We start from the raw sequence: 14,964 nt of genomic DNA on the forward strand, positions 1-14,964 counted from the left end.
CCACATCTATCCTCACCATATCCAGCTGCCCCCTCACCAGAAACTACTGAGGTGGGTGCAGGTGAGGATGAGTCAATCAAATCAATGACCGATTAAAAGTGTTTATTTTCAAATGGAAAGGGGGAAAGGAGCAACACAGAGGCAAATTTTGGCATCTTCTTTTCCAAGCCATCACCCTCATGTGCTTCCCAACCCAAAGCACTGGCAGGAGGGGCCCCAGGACAGGTTGAGGGGCCAGATAGTAGCAGAGTCAGTCACAGAGAGATCTGTACAACGCCAAAGAGGCAGGATTCAAGGTCCATCCCTGCTCCCTTGTCTTGAAACAGGGTTAGAGCTCAGGGGCATAGGGCTCCCCAGTGGGTGAGGGCACCCGCAGCTCAGCATCATGCCTGACCACAGTGAAGAGCCCCACCACCGCCAGCAGAGCCATCACCATGATGGCAGAGCAGATACTGAACATGTTCCGAGTGCCCGTTTTGCGATCGCTATCGTGGAGGACCAGGAGCCCCAGGCAGGCCAGTAAGTGCAGGGGCACCCGGAACCAGTTGAGGACACCGGCTTGCTCCGTCTCGGGGATGACCTTTCTCCGCAGGAAGCTCATGCTGGGAAAGTAAAGCCCACAGGCCAATTCGATAAGTAGGAACGCTATGAAGGACTCCACTGGACTCTCCTGGCCTGGGCTGGTAGAGAAAGTCAACATGAAGAGGGAGAAGACGACGATGAGGACCGCAAGGGAGAGCAGGTGCATGGGCTGAAGGTGGTACCTCTTGGAGGTAGCAATGCGGTACAGGGAAGAGCCAAGCAGGCTGGCTGCCATGAAGCTGGAGAAGATGATGCCCAGTGGGGCCCCATGTGGGTCCAACACAGGCGTCCAGAGGAAGACAAAGATGAAGATGACACTCTCAAACAGGGCCTGGATGGTGCCGAGCAACAGCACACGACGGTCCGACAGGAGGCAGCGCAGGCCCCCAGCACAGGTCCTTGAGAAGGCACGCTGCCGATCATAGTTCTCTCCCCAGTTATGAAGGGCCAAGGCCCCAGCCAGAGCCAAGAGAGGGATGGCGGCCAAAAAGGGCGCTACAGGCCCCAGCCCCATCCAGCAGGCCACGGCCTCAGCTGCCACACCTGCCACTACAGCCAGCACATGGTTCCAGAAGGCAGCTCGGGCAAAGGTAGCTGGGATCCACTCAGCAGGGAAGTCATGCCGTTCCACATGCTCATGGATGTACCATGCCTCAAAGGCTGAGAAGAGAAGGGCTGTGGACAGCCCACCTAGTGCTCGGCCCACCAGCAGCACAAAGTAGTCCTGAGAAAGTTTGGTTAAGCAGCAGAGAGAGTAAGTCAGGGAGAAGAGGACACAAGACTTCTTGCGACCCAGCCAATCCACAAGGGAGGAGGCCACCAGTCCAAAGAGAACTGTGGAGGCAAGGCCACAGACATAGAGAATGGCAATTTGTCCCTCCAGGAAGTGGTAATGCTGATAGAGTTTATAGAGGTAGGGGGCCTGAAGCCAGTCAGCTGCCAGGGCCAGGAAGTAGACCTGATAGAAGTCCAGTTGAAACCGAAGGAAGGAGGGGTTGCTGCAGGCCCTTCCAGAGGGCTTAGCCCGGCATCTTGACAGCTCTAACCCCAGGCAGGAGGCCAGGAGGACCACAAAGGCAAGGTAGGCAGTCACCAGCATGGCCGGCCCCCGGACGACCTGGGGAGAGGGGGAGGTTTCAGAGTCACATCCATTGCCCCAGTAGCACTGTCAAGGGGCTGGGTGTCTAAGCAGAATGCAGCTCCACCCAACACCCCTGACAACTGCACTTCCCCACCCCTCAACTCCACTCCCCCAGAACTCAGACCGGAGGGACCAGTTGGGTGGGTGGGAGGAGTGGCCCGCCAGAGCGGGCTCCTAGGACATTATGGGACAGGGAGGGGTAAGAGGAGAGGGGAGAAGACTGAGTATTCGCCCCACCCAGGCCTGGCACAGCAAAGAGAATTCCTTCACTAATCCCAGCCCTGCGAGTTAAGGGGCTGCTGCCCTCTCCCATAACAGCGTCTGCATATAGTACTTCCTTGTGTTACCTCCCATCCTCTTTGGGGAGCCTGTTTTGCCCTCTGTGTCTCGTCATCTGTCCCGGGTATCCCTCCCGCCGGGGCGGGCCTCTCCAGTTGCTTCAGGGTCACGCGCGCGCGTCTCCCCCATCCTCCAGGTCAGGGCACCCCCCTGCGCCCCCTAGCCCCCGCCCAGCGCCGCCACACTCGCTCGCGCCTCGCCCAGACCCCGTCTCACCTGCTGCCCCGGTCTGCGGGGACGCTCCGGACACGTCCGGCTCCAGGCCGCCCGGCCGCCCTGCCCGCTCTACCTCTGTCTCCGGTTCCAGGTCGGGTTCCAGCAGCACGCCCGCCCCTCACGGCCTGCTTCCGGGAGCACGGTAGGCCTCTGGCCGCCGCCATGCTGGCCCCGTCACGTGACGGGGGCGCGGCGCTCAAGCCCCGCCCCCGCCCCGCCCTCTTGCCCCCACTCGGGTGCCGGCAGGGGCTCGACTGGAAGCCGTGGCGGTCGCTGCTCTCGGTTCGGTCCCGTCCGCTGCTCTAGCGTGACACCCGCTCCTTCGACTCCCGGATACCTGCCGGGTCACCTGGAAATAAAGACCCATTTCCGTGCCATGGGTTAGGGAGCACAGCTGTGCTTGGGAAAATGCCAGCAGTCCCGCAGAGCCCGGGCTTGAGCTTCCTAAGGAACACCGCTGCCCTAAGCCGATGATGGGCTCCTCGCTTTCCCTCCGCTCCCACTGTAGTGACCTCCAGGCCAGAAGTCAGCATGGCCCAGACACCTGAGGGAGGCAGTGTGGTGTAAAGGACTTGGACTCTGGCTTGCAGACAGGCTAAAGCTCAAATCCCACCTCTGTCACTTAGCTGTGTGACCTCGGTCTGGCCACATGACTGCTCAGTGTCCCAGTTTCTTTGTCTGCAGTCATAGGAGAGCAGTGTCCAAATAAAAACAGCTAAAGGTCAGTGGCAGTTAAGGGTTAACTTCATCCTTGGAGCTGAATGCCCACCCTCTGCCACTTACCAGCTGTGTTATATTGGAAAGATTATTTAACCTCTTTCTCCAGCCTTAGTATTATCTACTTAAAACCCTCCAATAGCTTCCCATGTCACTAAGCGTCAAAGCCAAAATCTTTATAAAGGTTTGTAAAACCCTCTGTCCTCTGTTCCTTTGCTGCTTCTCTGACCTCACCTCCCTCCATTCTCCCCCCCAGCTCCTTTTACACCATCTATACTGGCTAGCACCAATGCCTTTGCACACGGTGCCCTGTAAGTTCTGGTTCTCCTCCATATCAACATGCTTCCTTTCCTCAGCTCCTCCAGTTCTCTGTTTAAGTGTCACCTTATCAGAGAGACCTTCCTTGGCCATCTCGTTTGAAGTAGCAACACCACCTCCCCACAACAACCTACCTGCTTGCCTTCCAAATCTCTATTCTCTTTTGCTCCATTTTCTCCAAGGCACCTAACACATCTGGCACACTATTTATTTTACTTATTTGCTATCTCTTCTCCCTACAGATTTTTATGTTTTGTTCTCTTGTATTCCCAGTATTTAAAACACTTTTTGGTACATAAAAAACAATCAAAAAATAATTTGATGAATAAATGAGTGAATAAGTTAATCCATGTAAATTACTGTGAAAGTGCTGGCCTCTATTAGCTGGTAACACTTATGAAACAGTTATTATGTACTTAAGGTCTATTTTAAGAAGTCCCAGGCCAGCTGCTATAGATGAATTGTTTAATTGTCACAACAACCTGTAAGGTAGGTACTATTATTATCCTTCAGAGCTGGAAAGGTTAAGTAACATGGCCAGAGTCACATGGTAATAGGTAGAGTCAACTGGGACCCAGATCTTCCAATCCCACATTCACATGATTTCTGAGAAGATTAAATGAGTTCACCCATCTGCACAGGTGATTAGTAAATGTTGGTTTTCTTTATACTAAAGCTTGGAGGGTAGAGGGTGGGACAGTCTGGAATTACATCTTGAGAAATACTTTCTTACGATAAAGTAAACAACTAAGATTTATATCCTACAAGTTCCAAAGTGCCTTTATCCCTAACTGGCATACTTCTAGAGAGTAGAAAGGGATATTGGTTCCCATGCATTTGTCTAGAAACACGAAGACTCAAACATCATGATTTCCCCAAGGTCATTCAGTGAGTGAGGTGGTGGGAAACCCAAACGCCCTCCATCCTGGTCCTGGACTGAAATCTCCTGAACTCATGACACCCTGTCTTTCAGTTTCTGGTGGTCTTTTTTTTTTTTTTTTTTTTTTTGAGGGAGGAGGTCATGCTGAATGAAGGCAGGGACTGGGACAGGATGGCCTTATGTGCCTTGCCTTCTGTTTTCCTAGGATGGAGGCCAGAGTTCTTCCATTACTGAGTTGCCTTTTGCTCAGAAGCACCTGACAAAAGAAGACTTGAAGATTACATTATTTTGGATTGTTTTTATTGTGGGACCTATTTAAAATATATTTACTCTTTAAGGTTCCCTTGGCCCCTTAGAGCTCTGAAACACAGCTGGGAAAGACCTGAAACATGGGAAATGTGCCAGCAGAGGGCTGGAGGGGATAAAGGACAGCTTGGGAGTGCAAATCCATCTCTAGGACACACTTCTAATAGAGGGCAAGGAGGGCTGGGGTCTGTGTGTGGGGAGTTCCAGAGGAAGTCCTGGCTTTTGGGGCAGGTGGAGAGGATGCTCTGGGAGTTACTAGGACCGTGCTACCCAAGGCATATCATTTAAAACTTTTATTACAAAAATGTTCAAACATACACAAAGGTAGAGATCATAGTTCTATGAAATCCTATATACTTAATTCAAAAATATTGGTTTTGTCCCTTCATTCCTTCTACTCCTTTCTTTCTGTCCTTTTTTTATTTGACAAAACACTTAAAAATTCAATACATCACTTCAATCCATCTCCAGAAAATAAGGACCTTTTCTTACATAACCTCAAAGCCATTTTTACAAAATCCACACTGATTCCTTGGCATCATGAATACCCAGTTCATAATTAAATGTCTCCAACTGTCTAAAAACATCTTTTTTTTCAATTGGGTGGTCCCAGTCAGGAACCAAAGAAGGCCCACATATTCCATGTAGTAGTTGTCTTCTTGTCTGCACTCACTTTTCTCCCCAGCCATTGACTAGTTGAAGAAAGCAGCTCAGTTTTCCTTTGGAATGTCCCACGTTCTGGTATATTTCCTTACTTCTTTGTTATGTCATTTAATTTGTTCCTCCATCCACCACATTTCCCATTAAATAAATAGAGGTTAGCTCTAGAGGTTTGATTAGAATCATGTTCAGTTTTTTGGTTTGTTTCTTTGGTAAGAATCCTTCAAAGGTGGTGCTGAGTGCATCAGATTGCATCATATCAGGAGGTACATGGTATATGATTTAGTGAAACTAAGATTCATCAGTTGGCTCAGGGAGCGATAGCTTGATTCCTCCATAGTAAAGTTCTCCATCAACTATCATCCTTGGCTGCATCCACTGTTAATTCTTGCTTTGATCCCTTATTTCATTAACCGTTGCAAAATGGTGATTTTTCTAATTGCATATTCCCCCTACATTAGCTGGAGTTCTGTAAATAAGTTTTCTTCGCCACGTAGAGCTATTTGGCTACCCTGAAATATAGTTTATACAGGACAGGCAGCGTAAGTGTGTAACTCTTTTTCTCTTCAGTTGTCAATTTTCAGAATAAGAAGTTGAGAGAAAAACATCATTTTTGAAAAGGTTTGGGCTTAGAGCTGAGTAAGAATGGATGGCCAGGACAGTGAGTAGGGGAAGAAGGGACTGTTCTGGTAGCTGTGTCCAGCCCTCACTCACTCCAGGGCATGGGGGTGTGAGGGACAGCGAGACAATGGAGGACTTGGTGTCCTCCTGGCCCTTGGGCAGCAGTGAGATGGGCACACCGGAGACCTAGTGTGCAGGCAGCTGCAGGACCTAGGGAGACAGAGAGAGAGAAAGCTAGATAGTGGGGAGGCAGAAAGAGAGATAGGAAATGAAAAAACAGCTAGACCCAGAAGACAGGAAGAGAGACAAAGACAGAAAGGGACATAAAAATAGAAGAGTTCGAGAATGACTTGCACCCAGAAGCAGAATAGGACAGAAAAGAGAGAGATAGGAGGAGGAAGAAAACAAACACAAAGTCATGGACTGAGACAGGGAAGGGGGAAGGCAAAAGATAGATACATTAAATAGATTTTAAATTAGATGGGGAAAGAGAGGGACATAGAGTGGGGAAGACAGATACAGAGACACAAGTGAGGTGAAGGCAGAATGTCCAGGTGACAGAAAGAAGGAAATAGAAATGGAGAGAGTGGTATAAAAAGCTAGAAGGAAGGATAAGCAGAAGGAGAAACAGAGACAGAAAGGAAAGAACAAAGGGTCCCAGAGAAGGAGCGAGAAAGAGAAGATTGAAGCAGGCTAGCCTCAGAAGTCTTGGGAAATGTGGAGGGGTGCTTAGGGCCTCTTAGCTTAGGGTCCAGTCTTGGGCAGATACGTAGGCCTATCACTTCCGGCTTCCTCTTGGTGGCTTCTCCAAACCCCCAGCCCCACCCTCAGGGACAGGGGACTTACATCTAGCAACTAGTTATGCATGGATGGGATCACTGGCGCCTGAGTCAAGGGCTCCCTGCTTCGGCCGCCCCCTGCCAGATGAGCATGGATGTAACAGATGGGATTACTGCTGGAAGATTGAGGTCATGAGGCTGGGCGAGCACTGAAAGATTTGAAAGATAAGACATCCAGGTAGAGAGTGCCAGGTTCCTGGAAGCAAAGGACCATGAAAGATGTCATGATATCCAAGGGAGGGTGGAACCAGGAATCCTCTGCTCAGCCTCTTCTTTTGGTCCAAGAGCCACTGACTTTCTTTACCATACTCACAATGAGAGGTAAGGGGTCCAGAGACTCACAGGTCAGTCAAGGAGATGGGTGGAGGTCCATGGGGCAAGAAAAGTGGCCCCTGGACAAAGGATCTCCTATCACCTCTAGAGGAAGGACCCATCTTATCCATGCACACTGCAGAGATGAGCCAAGAAGGGTCTGCAGGGGAGGCAGACTAGAGGGGAAAATGGCCAACTTGCTCACCTTCAGGGGCCATGGGGCAGGCTCTGAGAAGAAGACTTTCTATTCCAGAAGTTGCAGAAGAGGAGGTTCTGGAACCAACGGGAGCATGCCCAGAAACTAACTTCAAAGCAGGTGGTCCACTCTCTCTCTCAGGACTGAGGAAGAGACCGGGGCTCTGGGTGGCCAGCCGCTGTCTCACCGGCCTGGGTGAAGGGTCCAGCTGATCCACCCCCCAGAGCATCTGCCTCCCCGCTGAGGAAGCAGCTGCAGGAGAGATCTGGGAGACTTCTAATCTCTCAGTGGGGCAACAGCCAAGCTAGACTATCAGACAGTGCCGAGAGGTGCGCTGTCCCCTGAAGCAGCAGCTGCAGCGGCCAGTGGAGCCTAGAGGTCCCCAGGCAGCACCTCGGCCACAGCCATAGCTGTCACTGCAGCCCAAGCAGGAGCTGGAACAGGGGGCTCGACCCTTAGAGCACACGTACATGGGGCAAGGAGAGGGGTGGCAGCAGGTCAAGTGGGGACCACAGCATGGGATGCAGGAACTGTGGGGACAAGTCAAGGGAGGACAAGCAGGGCAGGGAGGGCAGGAGCAGGTACACGGTGGGCCAAGGAGGCCGGGACAAGAGGGACAGGTAGCTGCATGAGATGGGTGGGCTGTGCAGGAGCAGGTGGGAGGGGGGCAGCCAGGGCAGGGGCAGGCACAGGTGGAGGGTGGACAGGACAGACAAGGAGAGGCAGCTGGTGGACCGTGCCCAGAGGGTGGAAGGGGCTGTTGGTGGCTGGCCTTCTTGTTCCGAGGCCCCAGTCGTAGGCCCAGAGAGAAGTCCATTCAGCTGCAGGAACAGCCAGGCTGGGGATTGGGTGAAGGGGAGGCAGGGGTGGAGTCAAAGGGGCAGACTATGGGGAGCAGGGGTGGGGACAGGATTAAACTTAAGACACTGCTGAGCCTTGCTGATCCTGTAGGAGCTCAGATCCACCCCCCACCCTCCCATCTAGACCTCCTTCTCAGGCCTGCCTGGCAGTGCTCTCCTGACCCCCTCCCCTCCACTGAAAACCCTCCAAGGGCAGCAGACCAGAACATGTTCTCCCAATATGATGTGCACTTTTGTACCTCCAGTCCTTTGTTTACACCATTCCTTCTGCTCTGAGCGCCCTTTCTCTTTTCTCTACCTGGTGAGGTCTGATCAACTCTGAAGCCTTCCCCTTTATTCAATCAAAAAGTATTTCTTGAGCTCCAGGCACCTGACACCTGCCTGGGTAAGGACCCCTGCCCATCACTCACCAGCCCTGATGGCCAGAACAGCTGCTTCAGGCTCCCAAACAGTCCCCAGAGGAGACAGAGGGTGGTGGCGGCAGCAGCAGCAGCAACAGATACTCTGAGACTGAGCCTGTGATGTTGGTGGGAGCTGACAGCAGAGGGAGGAGGCCTAGGTTCTGGGAGTTTCCGGACAGGACAAGTCCCAGGTGTGGGGGTGGGGGTGTCTGGCTGTCTCCGCAAGACTGACAACCAGCCTGACAATTATTATTGGAGGATCTAACACGCAGCTGGTGCTGGCCATGGGACAGAGCAAGAAAGCGGCAGCATTTGCTCTCCTGTGGAGCTCCCATGAAAGTGAGGGGTGGGGCAGGGTGGAGACAAAAACCAAAGAGGTAAACAAACACATACATTAGCTTATTTCAGAGCATGAAAATGACCATGGGGAAAACCAGGGTGGTGTGATAAAAGGTGACTCAGAGGTGGGTCCGGCAGAAGGGGCAGCTAGACAGCCCTGAAACAGTCAGGTCTGATAGCCCTTAAAGGTCCGGGGGGGAGACAGTCGGTTAAGCCCTGGCAGATCAGAGGAGAGCTGCCCGAGGCTGAAGGGAACCCAAGTGGCTGGACTGTGGAGACAACTAAAGCTGAGAAGGGGATAAGGAGGGCTGGAGGCTGCCATCGAAAATTCAGTGGTCAGGGAAAATGCCGCTGAGAAGTGATATTTTAGCAAGGACCTGAAGAAGGCAAGGGAAAGAGCTTTGGCGATATCTGACGGAAGAACATTCCAGAAAGGGGGGTGCAGCAAGTACAAAGAGCAAGGAGGAGGGTCATGATGACACAGGTAGAGAGCAAGGCAGGGGCCCTGGGAGCCATGGTAGGGACTTGGGTCTTATTCCAAGGAAAAGGGAAAACCACTGAGGGTTTTAGGGAAGGAAGTACCTGGGTCTTCCTGGTCTTATACCTGCCCCAGGTTAGAATGTTCCACTTCCCGTGGAAGTGGTACAACCATTTTGGAAAACAGTTTGGTATCATCTGATAAAATTGAGATTGCCTGTATGTGCACTTTGACTCAGTTTTATAGCCCAGAAAAACTCTTGCATGTAGGTACTGTGAAACATGTACCAGAATGTTCTTAGTGGCATTATGATGGCCCAAACTGGAAACAACTCAAACATTCACCAGCAATAGAATTTTAAAAAAATACATTGTGGTATATTCACACAACCAAATACTCTACCACAATTAAAAAAAAAAAAAAGACAGTTATGGGCAAAAATTTGGATCTCTCTCTCACAAACAAGAAGTTGAACAAATTAAGTAAGATACAAAAGGGTAATCCAGTGTCATTCCATTTAAATAAACCTCAAAGACAGACAAAGTTAAGCAATACTGTTTAGGGATGCATACCTAGGTGCTAATACCCTAAAGGGAAAGAAGGAAATAATTATCACAAAAGTCAGGATGGTGGTTACTTCTTAAGGAAGGGAGGTTTTGTGGGAGGGACACCTGGGAACTTCTGCAGAGCAGGAAGTACTCTTTCTTGATCCAGATGGCAGTTGAATAGGTATTCACTTTATTCCAATTTATTCTGTACACTGTTCATGATATATTTATGTACTCTTTCAGAAAGAGAAAAGTACTTCTCTCTCTGCTCCGTGCCACCTTGTTCAAATCGTTATGCTGAAGTTACATACTCCCCAGTCTGTACACCTACATTTCCCACCAGATCTCGAGGACAGTGACCTACCTTGTATTTCTGGTCTGCCACCAGTCAGTTCCTGGCATATAGCAGATGCTCAATAACTGTTTTCTGAATTGGACTGAAGTGAGTTTCCCATGTATCTCATCCCACAGATAGATGGGCAGCTGCAGAAGAGGAGGAAGCCTGCCGTGGTGAAGAGAGCTCAGGACCACCAAGACCTGGGTTCCCCCGTTAACTCTGCTGCTTCCTCGCTGTATGATATTGGGCAAGCCACTTAACCTCTCTGGTTCTCAGTTTCCTCCTCTATGAAATGGGGATGATAATAACTGCTGCCTCTTTGGACTGCTGTGTGGATTAAGTGAGGAATGTAAATGCCTAGCACACTGCCTGGCACAGAGTAGGTGCTCAACAAAGGAAAGCTTCCCAACTTCCTCCCCCAGCTCCAAATCTTTTATTCAAAGGAGTCCATTAGAAAGGACAGCCAGACATCAAAGATGGCCCCAGAGTGGGCCCACATCCTCCAGGCCCCTCAGGGCTAAAGCAGAGATGTAGTAGTAGAGAGTAGTAGTCTGGTAGAGAGCTGGCAGACAGGGAGATTGACTGAAGGTGAACCAGGCGGTTGGTGGGAGCTGGCAGAGGAGGTAGGATACCAGGGTTCTGGGAGTTTCCATCCAAGGGAAGTCCCAGGTGTGGGTGCGGGGGTGCCAGGCTGGCCCCACCCAACACCCTGGCCCCAGGGGATGTGGGCTCAGGGAGGAAAATGGGTCAGAGCAGGGCTGGAACATAACCCCATTGGTCCCATGACCTCTTTGCCAGCTCTGGAGGAGGCACAGCCCCAAAGAAGCCTGCTCCCTCCTCCAAAGGACCCTCCATCCCTTTTCTTCAGAAAGGAAGAAACTTGGAACCTTGGTGTCTGGGCAGGAGAAGCTGGAAGCCTCCCAGTGGACAGAGGAGAGATAACACCGTAATCCCTGATGGAGGTTCGATACAGAACAGACGGCTCCACCCACCCACACAGGGACTGGCAGACACCTGGAGCACTGACCTCACACACACTTCGGGCAACCGTGGAGGCAGACATGCTCCTCGTTCCAGGGACCGGGACAGGTCAGGGCTGGATCGGAGAGAGGAAGGGTGCATGGTCAAACAGCATAGAGGAGAAGGCTTTTCTGTCTGGCGTGGCTCCAGCTGGGCAAACTCAGGAATCCCTCCCCCTGAGGGATTTGCCAACAACGTGAGGCCTTGTCTTCTGTGTATAATCCCAGGCCTAAGCCTGTGGACTCCTCTTCCCTATCTGTGCCTCTGTTTCCCTTTCTGGAGGAAGAGATGAAAACATGGGTGGAATCATTCCAGGGAAGGGTCACCAGGTGTCCCAGGGTCCCCCTTGGGCCATTAAGAGGTACTTACCGTCCCTCCCTTGCAGCATATCAAATCCAGGTGAGAAGCAGGAATGGAGGGAACCTCTTCTTTCTGGGGGAGCAGGGTGGCTGGGAGCCAGGACCCTGATTCCAGGGCCTTTGCACATACTTTTCTGCTGCCCTCCCTTCTCTCCATTCTCCTTCTCACTCTTTCCCCCAAAAGCCTTTCCTGATCTCCTTGGCTAGAGGGGAAATCCTCCTACTATCCCTTCTCACAGTACTTTATGCCTCTCCACATTGGTTATCACTTGTGCTTTTGTGGGTTATGTGGTTAGTATCTGACTCCTCCACAGACTATGAGCAGGGACCACACCTTGGGATTCCTATGGCCCAGCACAGTGCTTGGCACACAGTGGATGCTTAATAAAGACTTGTTGAACAGGTGAGTAGTGCATGTTCAGGGGAGAAATTCCTAGAGTTGTTTAGGCTAATCCTCAAATCCTGTGTTTCAAAATCAAGGCCTTATTCTATGCGAGGACCTGGGCAGCTCTGAGGCTGGTAAGGACCTTCCACACACAAACTCACTCACCAGGAAAGCCAACAAGCCAGCAGGCAGCAGAATAGGCCTGATACTAGGGGTAGAATTGAGCAAGCACCCGGGGCAAGGTTGGCACCAGCCTCATCACAGAGAAGGCTGAGGGGGAGGAAGTGGAAGATTAGGGGAGGAAGGGGAAGAAGACACGTGTTGTACAAAACATGTTTTCATCATGCTCTCCCTGGGTGCCCTGGTCTCCAAGCCCCGATGGCACTTCCGTGCCTTAATGATGTCCTTGGGGGTTGTAACATAGCTCCTCCACCTCCTGCAGACATCTGCTAGCCACCTCTGAGCCTGGCATAGGACACCCCCCAATACTGGACTGGGTATGGGGAAATTACCTATTCTATGTCTGGATGCTGGTGGGGAGGGGGCAAGAGTGACAATTAAAGGTGGGTGATAAAGCAAAGTCGGGGTAGGTGAGACAGGTCTGGATCCTTTTCCTGTCCTTTTGGTCTTCGTGATGAAGGGAGCAAGGGAAGCCTGGTCCTCAGGCTCCCAAGACATCATTTCTCCAAGTTGCCCGGGTGGCTAAGGGGAGCAACTACAAAACAGAGCAGAGCCTAGAAGGAGAGATGACCCAAGAGAAAGAGAAATGAGGGGAGCTCTCGCCACCAGTTTCCAGAGTGGGAGACCCCCTTCTCAAGCTTCCTCCTGGAATCTTTGGACAGAACACAGGCTCGGATGCAAGACGGAGAGGAGAAGCATCTGAATCCCTCACAATGCCTCTCTTCTCTGCTCCCTAATCTGCCTGGGCTGTTTGGTTTGACTTCCAAACCACTGCAGCCAACAGACCCCAGTCATTGGGTCCTGGGGAGGGGCGGGGGCGGAGGCGCGGCAATCCCAAGGGGAAGGGCCGGCATGGGGCGGATCTTCCTGGGCATCGCCCCCTGGCTGCTGTCGTTGGCTGGGGACCTTAGAGGCTGCCAGAAGGGCGGAGCCACAGTTACGAAGACAGATGGATGGACAAACACCCAGCAGAGACAAAGACAGACAGACAAACCAAGACAAAGAGGGCAGAGACAGACCCACTCTTTCTTTCCAGGTTACTCAAGACTTTGTTCTCCGTTTTAGCCTCTCTGTCCCCATCTGCTACCTTAGCTGCACAGTCTTAGAGCTTTAGCTCTGGGGGCCAGCCCCTGAGCCCCTCTAAGGAGAAGGCGAAGAGCTGAGAAAGGGCAACCCAGCAGGGGGAGCATTTCAGGGGTGGGTGGTGTCTGGTTCTGTGTCAGGATGCCCAGCCAGGGCCCAGGGAGGGAGTGGTGCCCTCGCCCGGTTCATGAGGACAGGAGACTCATTCACTGTAAACCAAGTACAGATGTGCTGGGAGGGGGAGGGGGAATTAGGGCCACATTCACAAACCACAGCGGGGCCCGCCCTTCTTCCGCCAGCCACCACCACCAGGGAAGGAGGGGTTAACTTGGCAGTCTCCTGGCAGGATCCCTGCCACACAGGCAGAGTGCCATCCCACCCCAGCCTGGACGCCTGGGTCCAACTCCCCGACACCCGCCCCTCCCACACTGCTGAGAACTGCTCCCAGGGTAACCAAGCTAAGTCAACAGCAGCCAGGCCACCTGGGGACGGGACCCTGGAGTACCTATTCCCAGCTCTTCCCACCCCTAGAGTGAAAGGGAGGGCCTTGTCTGCACCCCATCAACATCTCCTGTTCTCCAGAGAGAGCCACAGCATGCCGCTTCTTTCCCCCTCCCCTTCACCTGACTCTGGCTACCCAAAGTGGCCATTCCCGGGAGGAGGATACCTAGCCCCCAGGGTGGTATTCTCCAGTATGGAAAATGTGACATGACCAGGAGCTGGTGTCCCCAGTGCTGGCTGTCCCGGGACTGTTGCTGGGGAAGGTCCTTTGGGTGCATCTCTCCAGCCTAGCCCAGCCCCCTCTACTCCTGCTGCCCTTCACTTTCTCACTCCCACCTAGTCCCTGTGGGTGCACAGAATTTGTACTTCAGGCTCCTTCTCTTCTCTCTCTGTCCCCAGTAGAATGGACACTGACACCCCAGGGTTCCCACTCTGCAGCAGTCACGTTGAAGTCAGAGAATGTCCCCATCAGACACTGACACTCTGGGCGCACGCATGCACATATTTACACAGACCCAGAGTCAACAACATTCGTGGCGCATCCACCAGGCAGGCAGGCAGGCAGGCAGGCAGGCAGGCGCTAGTTAAGGCAGACACACACCCTGGGCTGGGGCTTTCTCCCTCACACCCAGCCCAAGGCTCCTCCCACTCCCAGCTACAGTTCCTCCTGCCCTCCTCTCCAGCCTCTCCCCTCCAGACCCAAGCCTAAAGGTGGGGACGGCATCGTCAGCCAGGGACCCAGGAGCCCTAACTCCCACAGCTTACTCAAGGCAGGGTGAGAGGGAGGAGGTCCTTAAACGCAGGCCTTAACACCCCCGACAAACTCCACTAGTTAAACCAGTTTGCTCCTGGGACCAAAGGAGCTCCCTGGGTAGGCAAGGGGAAGTAGATACTACTTTGACTTGCAGGTGAAGGCTAAGCGAAGGGTAAAGGCAGTCGCATCTGCCCTGGCTTATCCCTGCGCAGTCACTCCACCCCGGGGAGGACGTGGATACAGCCCCCACTGCCTACCCTGGGGAGGTACAGAGACTGGCCTCCCTGAACCACAGCCTGGCTGGAGAACTCAACCAGTGCCCCCGAATGGCAAGACAGGGAAAAGTGCCAGACAGAAAGGGTGGCATCATGGGCCCAGGACACTGACCTCTTCTGCCATCCTTGCCCGGCCTCCCGGGTACGGAGCCACGGAAGCCCAGCGAATGGGAGGGGCAGAGACCCAGGCGTCCTGGGCCGCCCCGCCCAGTCCACCCCCCAACCCTCACCCCCCGCCCCCCAGCCCCAGGGCACCGAGGAGGGAGCCGGGCAGGGGCAGGCGGCAGGGGAGGGAGGAGCGAGGGCGGGAGGGGGAG

At 52.8% G+C, this 14,964-nt stretch overlaps 2 protein-coding genes across 10 annotated transcripts; both read right to left on the reverse strand.

Annotated features, from left to right (window-relative positions):
* Positions 1-85: 85 nt before the first annotated feature.
* On the reverse strand, positions 86-2,470 carry MFSD5 (major facilitator superfamily domain containing 5). 2 transcript variants are annotated; one of them, XM_074374796.1, is made up of 2 exons: positions 2,279-2,470; positions 86-1,699 (listed from the first exon to the last, which is right to left on the reverse strand). In XM_074374796.1, the coding sequence occupies exon 2, from the start codon at positions 1,679-1,681 to the stop codon at positions 329-331; it is 1,353 nt and encodes a 450-aa protein (XP_074230897.1). In that variant the 5' UTR covers positions 1,682-1,699; positions 2,279-2,470; the 3' UTR covers positions 86-328. The 2 variants fall into 2 exon arrangements, with proteins under 2 accessions (XP_074230897.1, XP_010962661.1); XM_010964359.3 differs by lacking the exon at positions 2,279-2,470 and adding an exon at positions 2,071-2,209.
* Positions 2,471-4,777: 2,307 nt separating this feature from the next.
* LOC123619506 (uncharacterized) lies at positions 4,778-14,882 on the reverse strand. Of its 8 annotated transcripts, none has more exons than XR_012510588.1 (5): positions 14,760-14,858; positions 11,480-12,588; positions 11,118-11,386; positions 7,137-10,236; positions 4,778-5,671 (listed from the first exon to the last, which is right to left on the reverse strand). XR_012510588.1 is itself a non-coding variant. In XM_074374803.1 (5 exons), exon 5 carries the CDS (start codon positions 7,942-7,944, stop codon positions 7,432-7,434), a length of 513 nt encoding a protein of 170 aa, XP_074230904.1. In that variant the 5' UTR covers positions 7,945-7,965; positions 8,398-10,236; positions 11,118-11,386; positions 11,480-12,588; positions 14,760-14,858; the 3' UTR covers positions 4,778-7,431. The 8 variants fall into 8 exon arrangements, 6 of the variants coding, with proteins under 6 accessions (XP_074230904.1, XP_074230902.1, XP_074230903.1 ...); XR_012510587.1 differs by having other exon boundaries at positions 4,778-5,990; XM_074374803.1 differs by having other exon boundaries at positions 4,778-7,965; positions 8,398-10,236.
* Positions 14,883-14,964: the final 82 nt, after the last annotated feature.

Source organism: Camelus bactrianus, chromosome 12, assembly GCF_048773025.1.
Source record: "Camelus bactrianus isolate YW-2024 breed Bactrian camel chromosome 12, ASM4877302v1, whole genome shotgun sequence".
NCBI lineage: Eukaryota > Metazoa > Chordata > Mammalia > Artiodactyla > Camelidae > Camelus > Camelus bactrianus.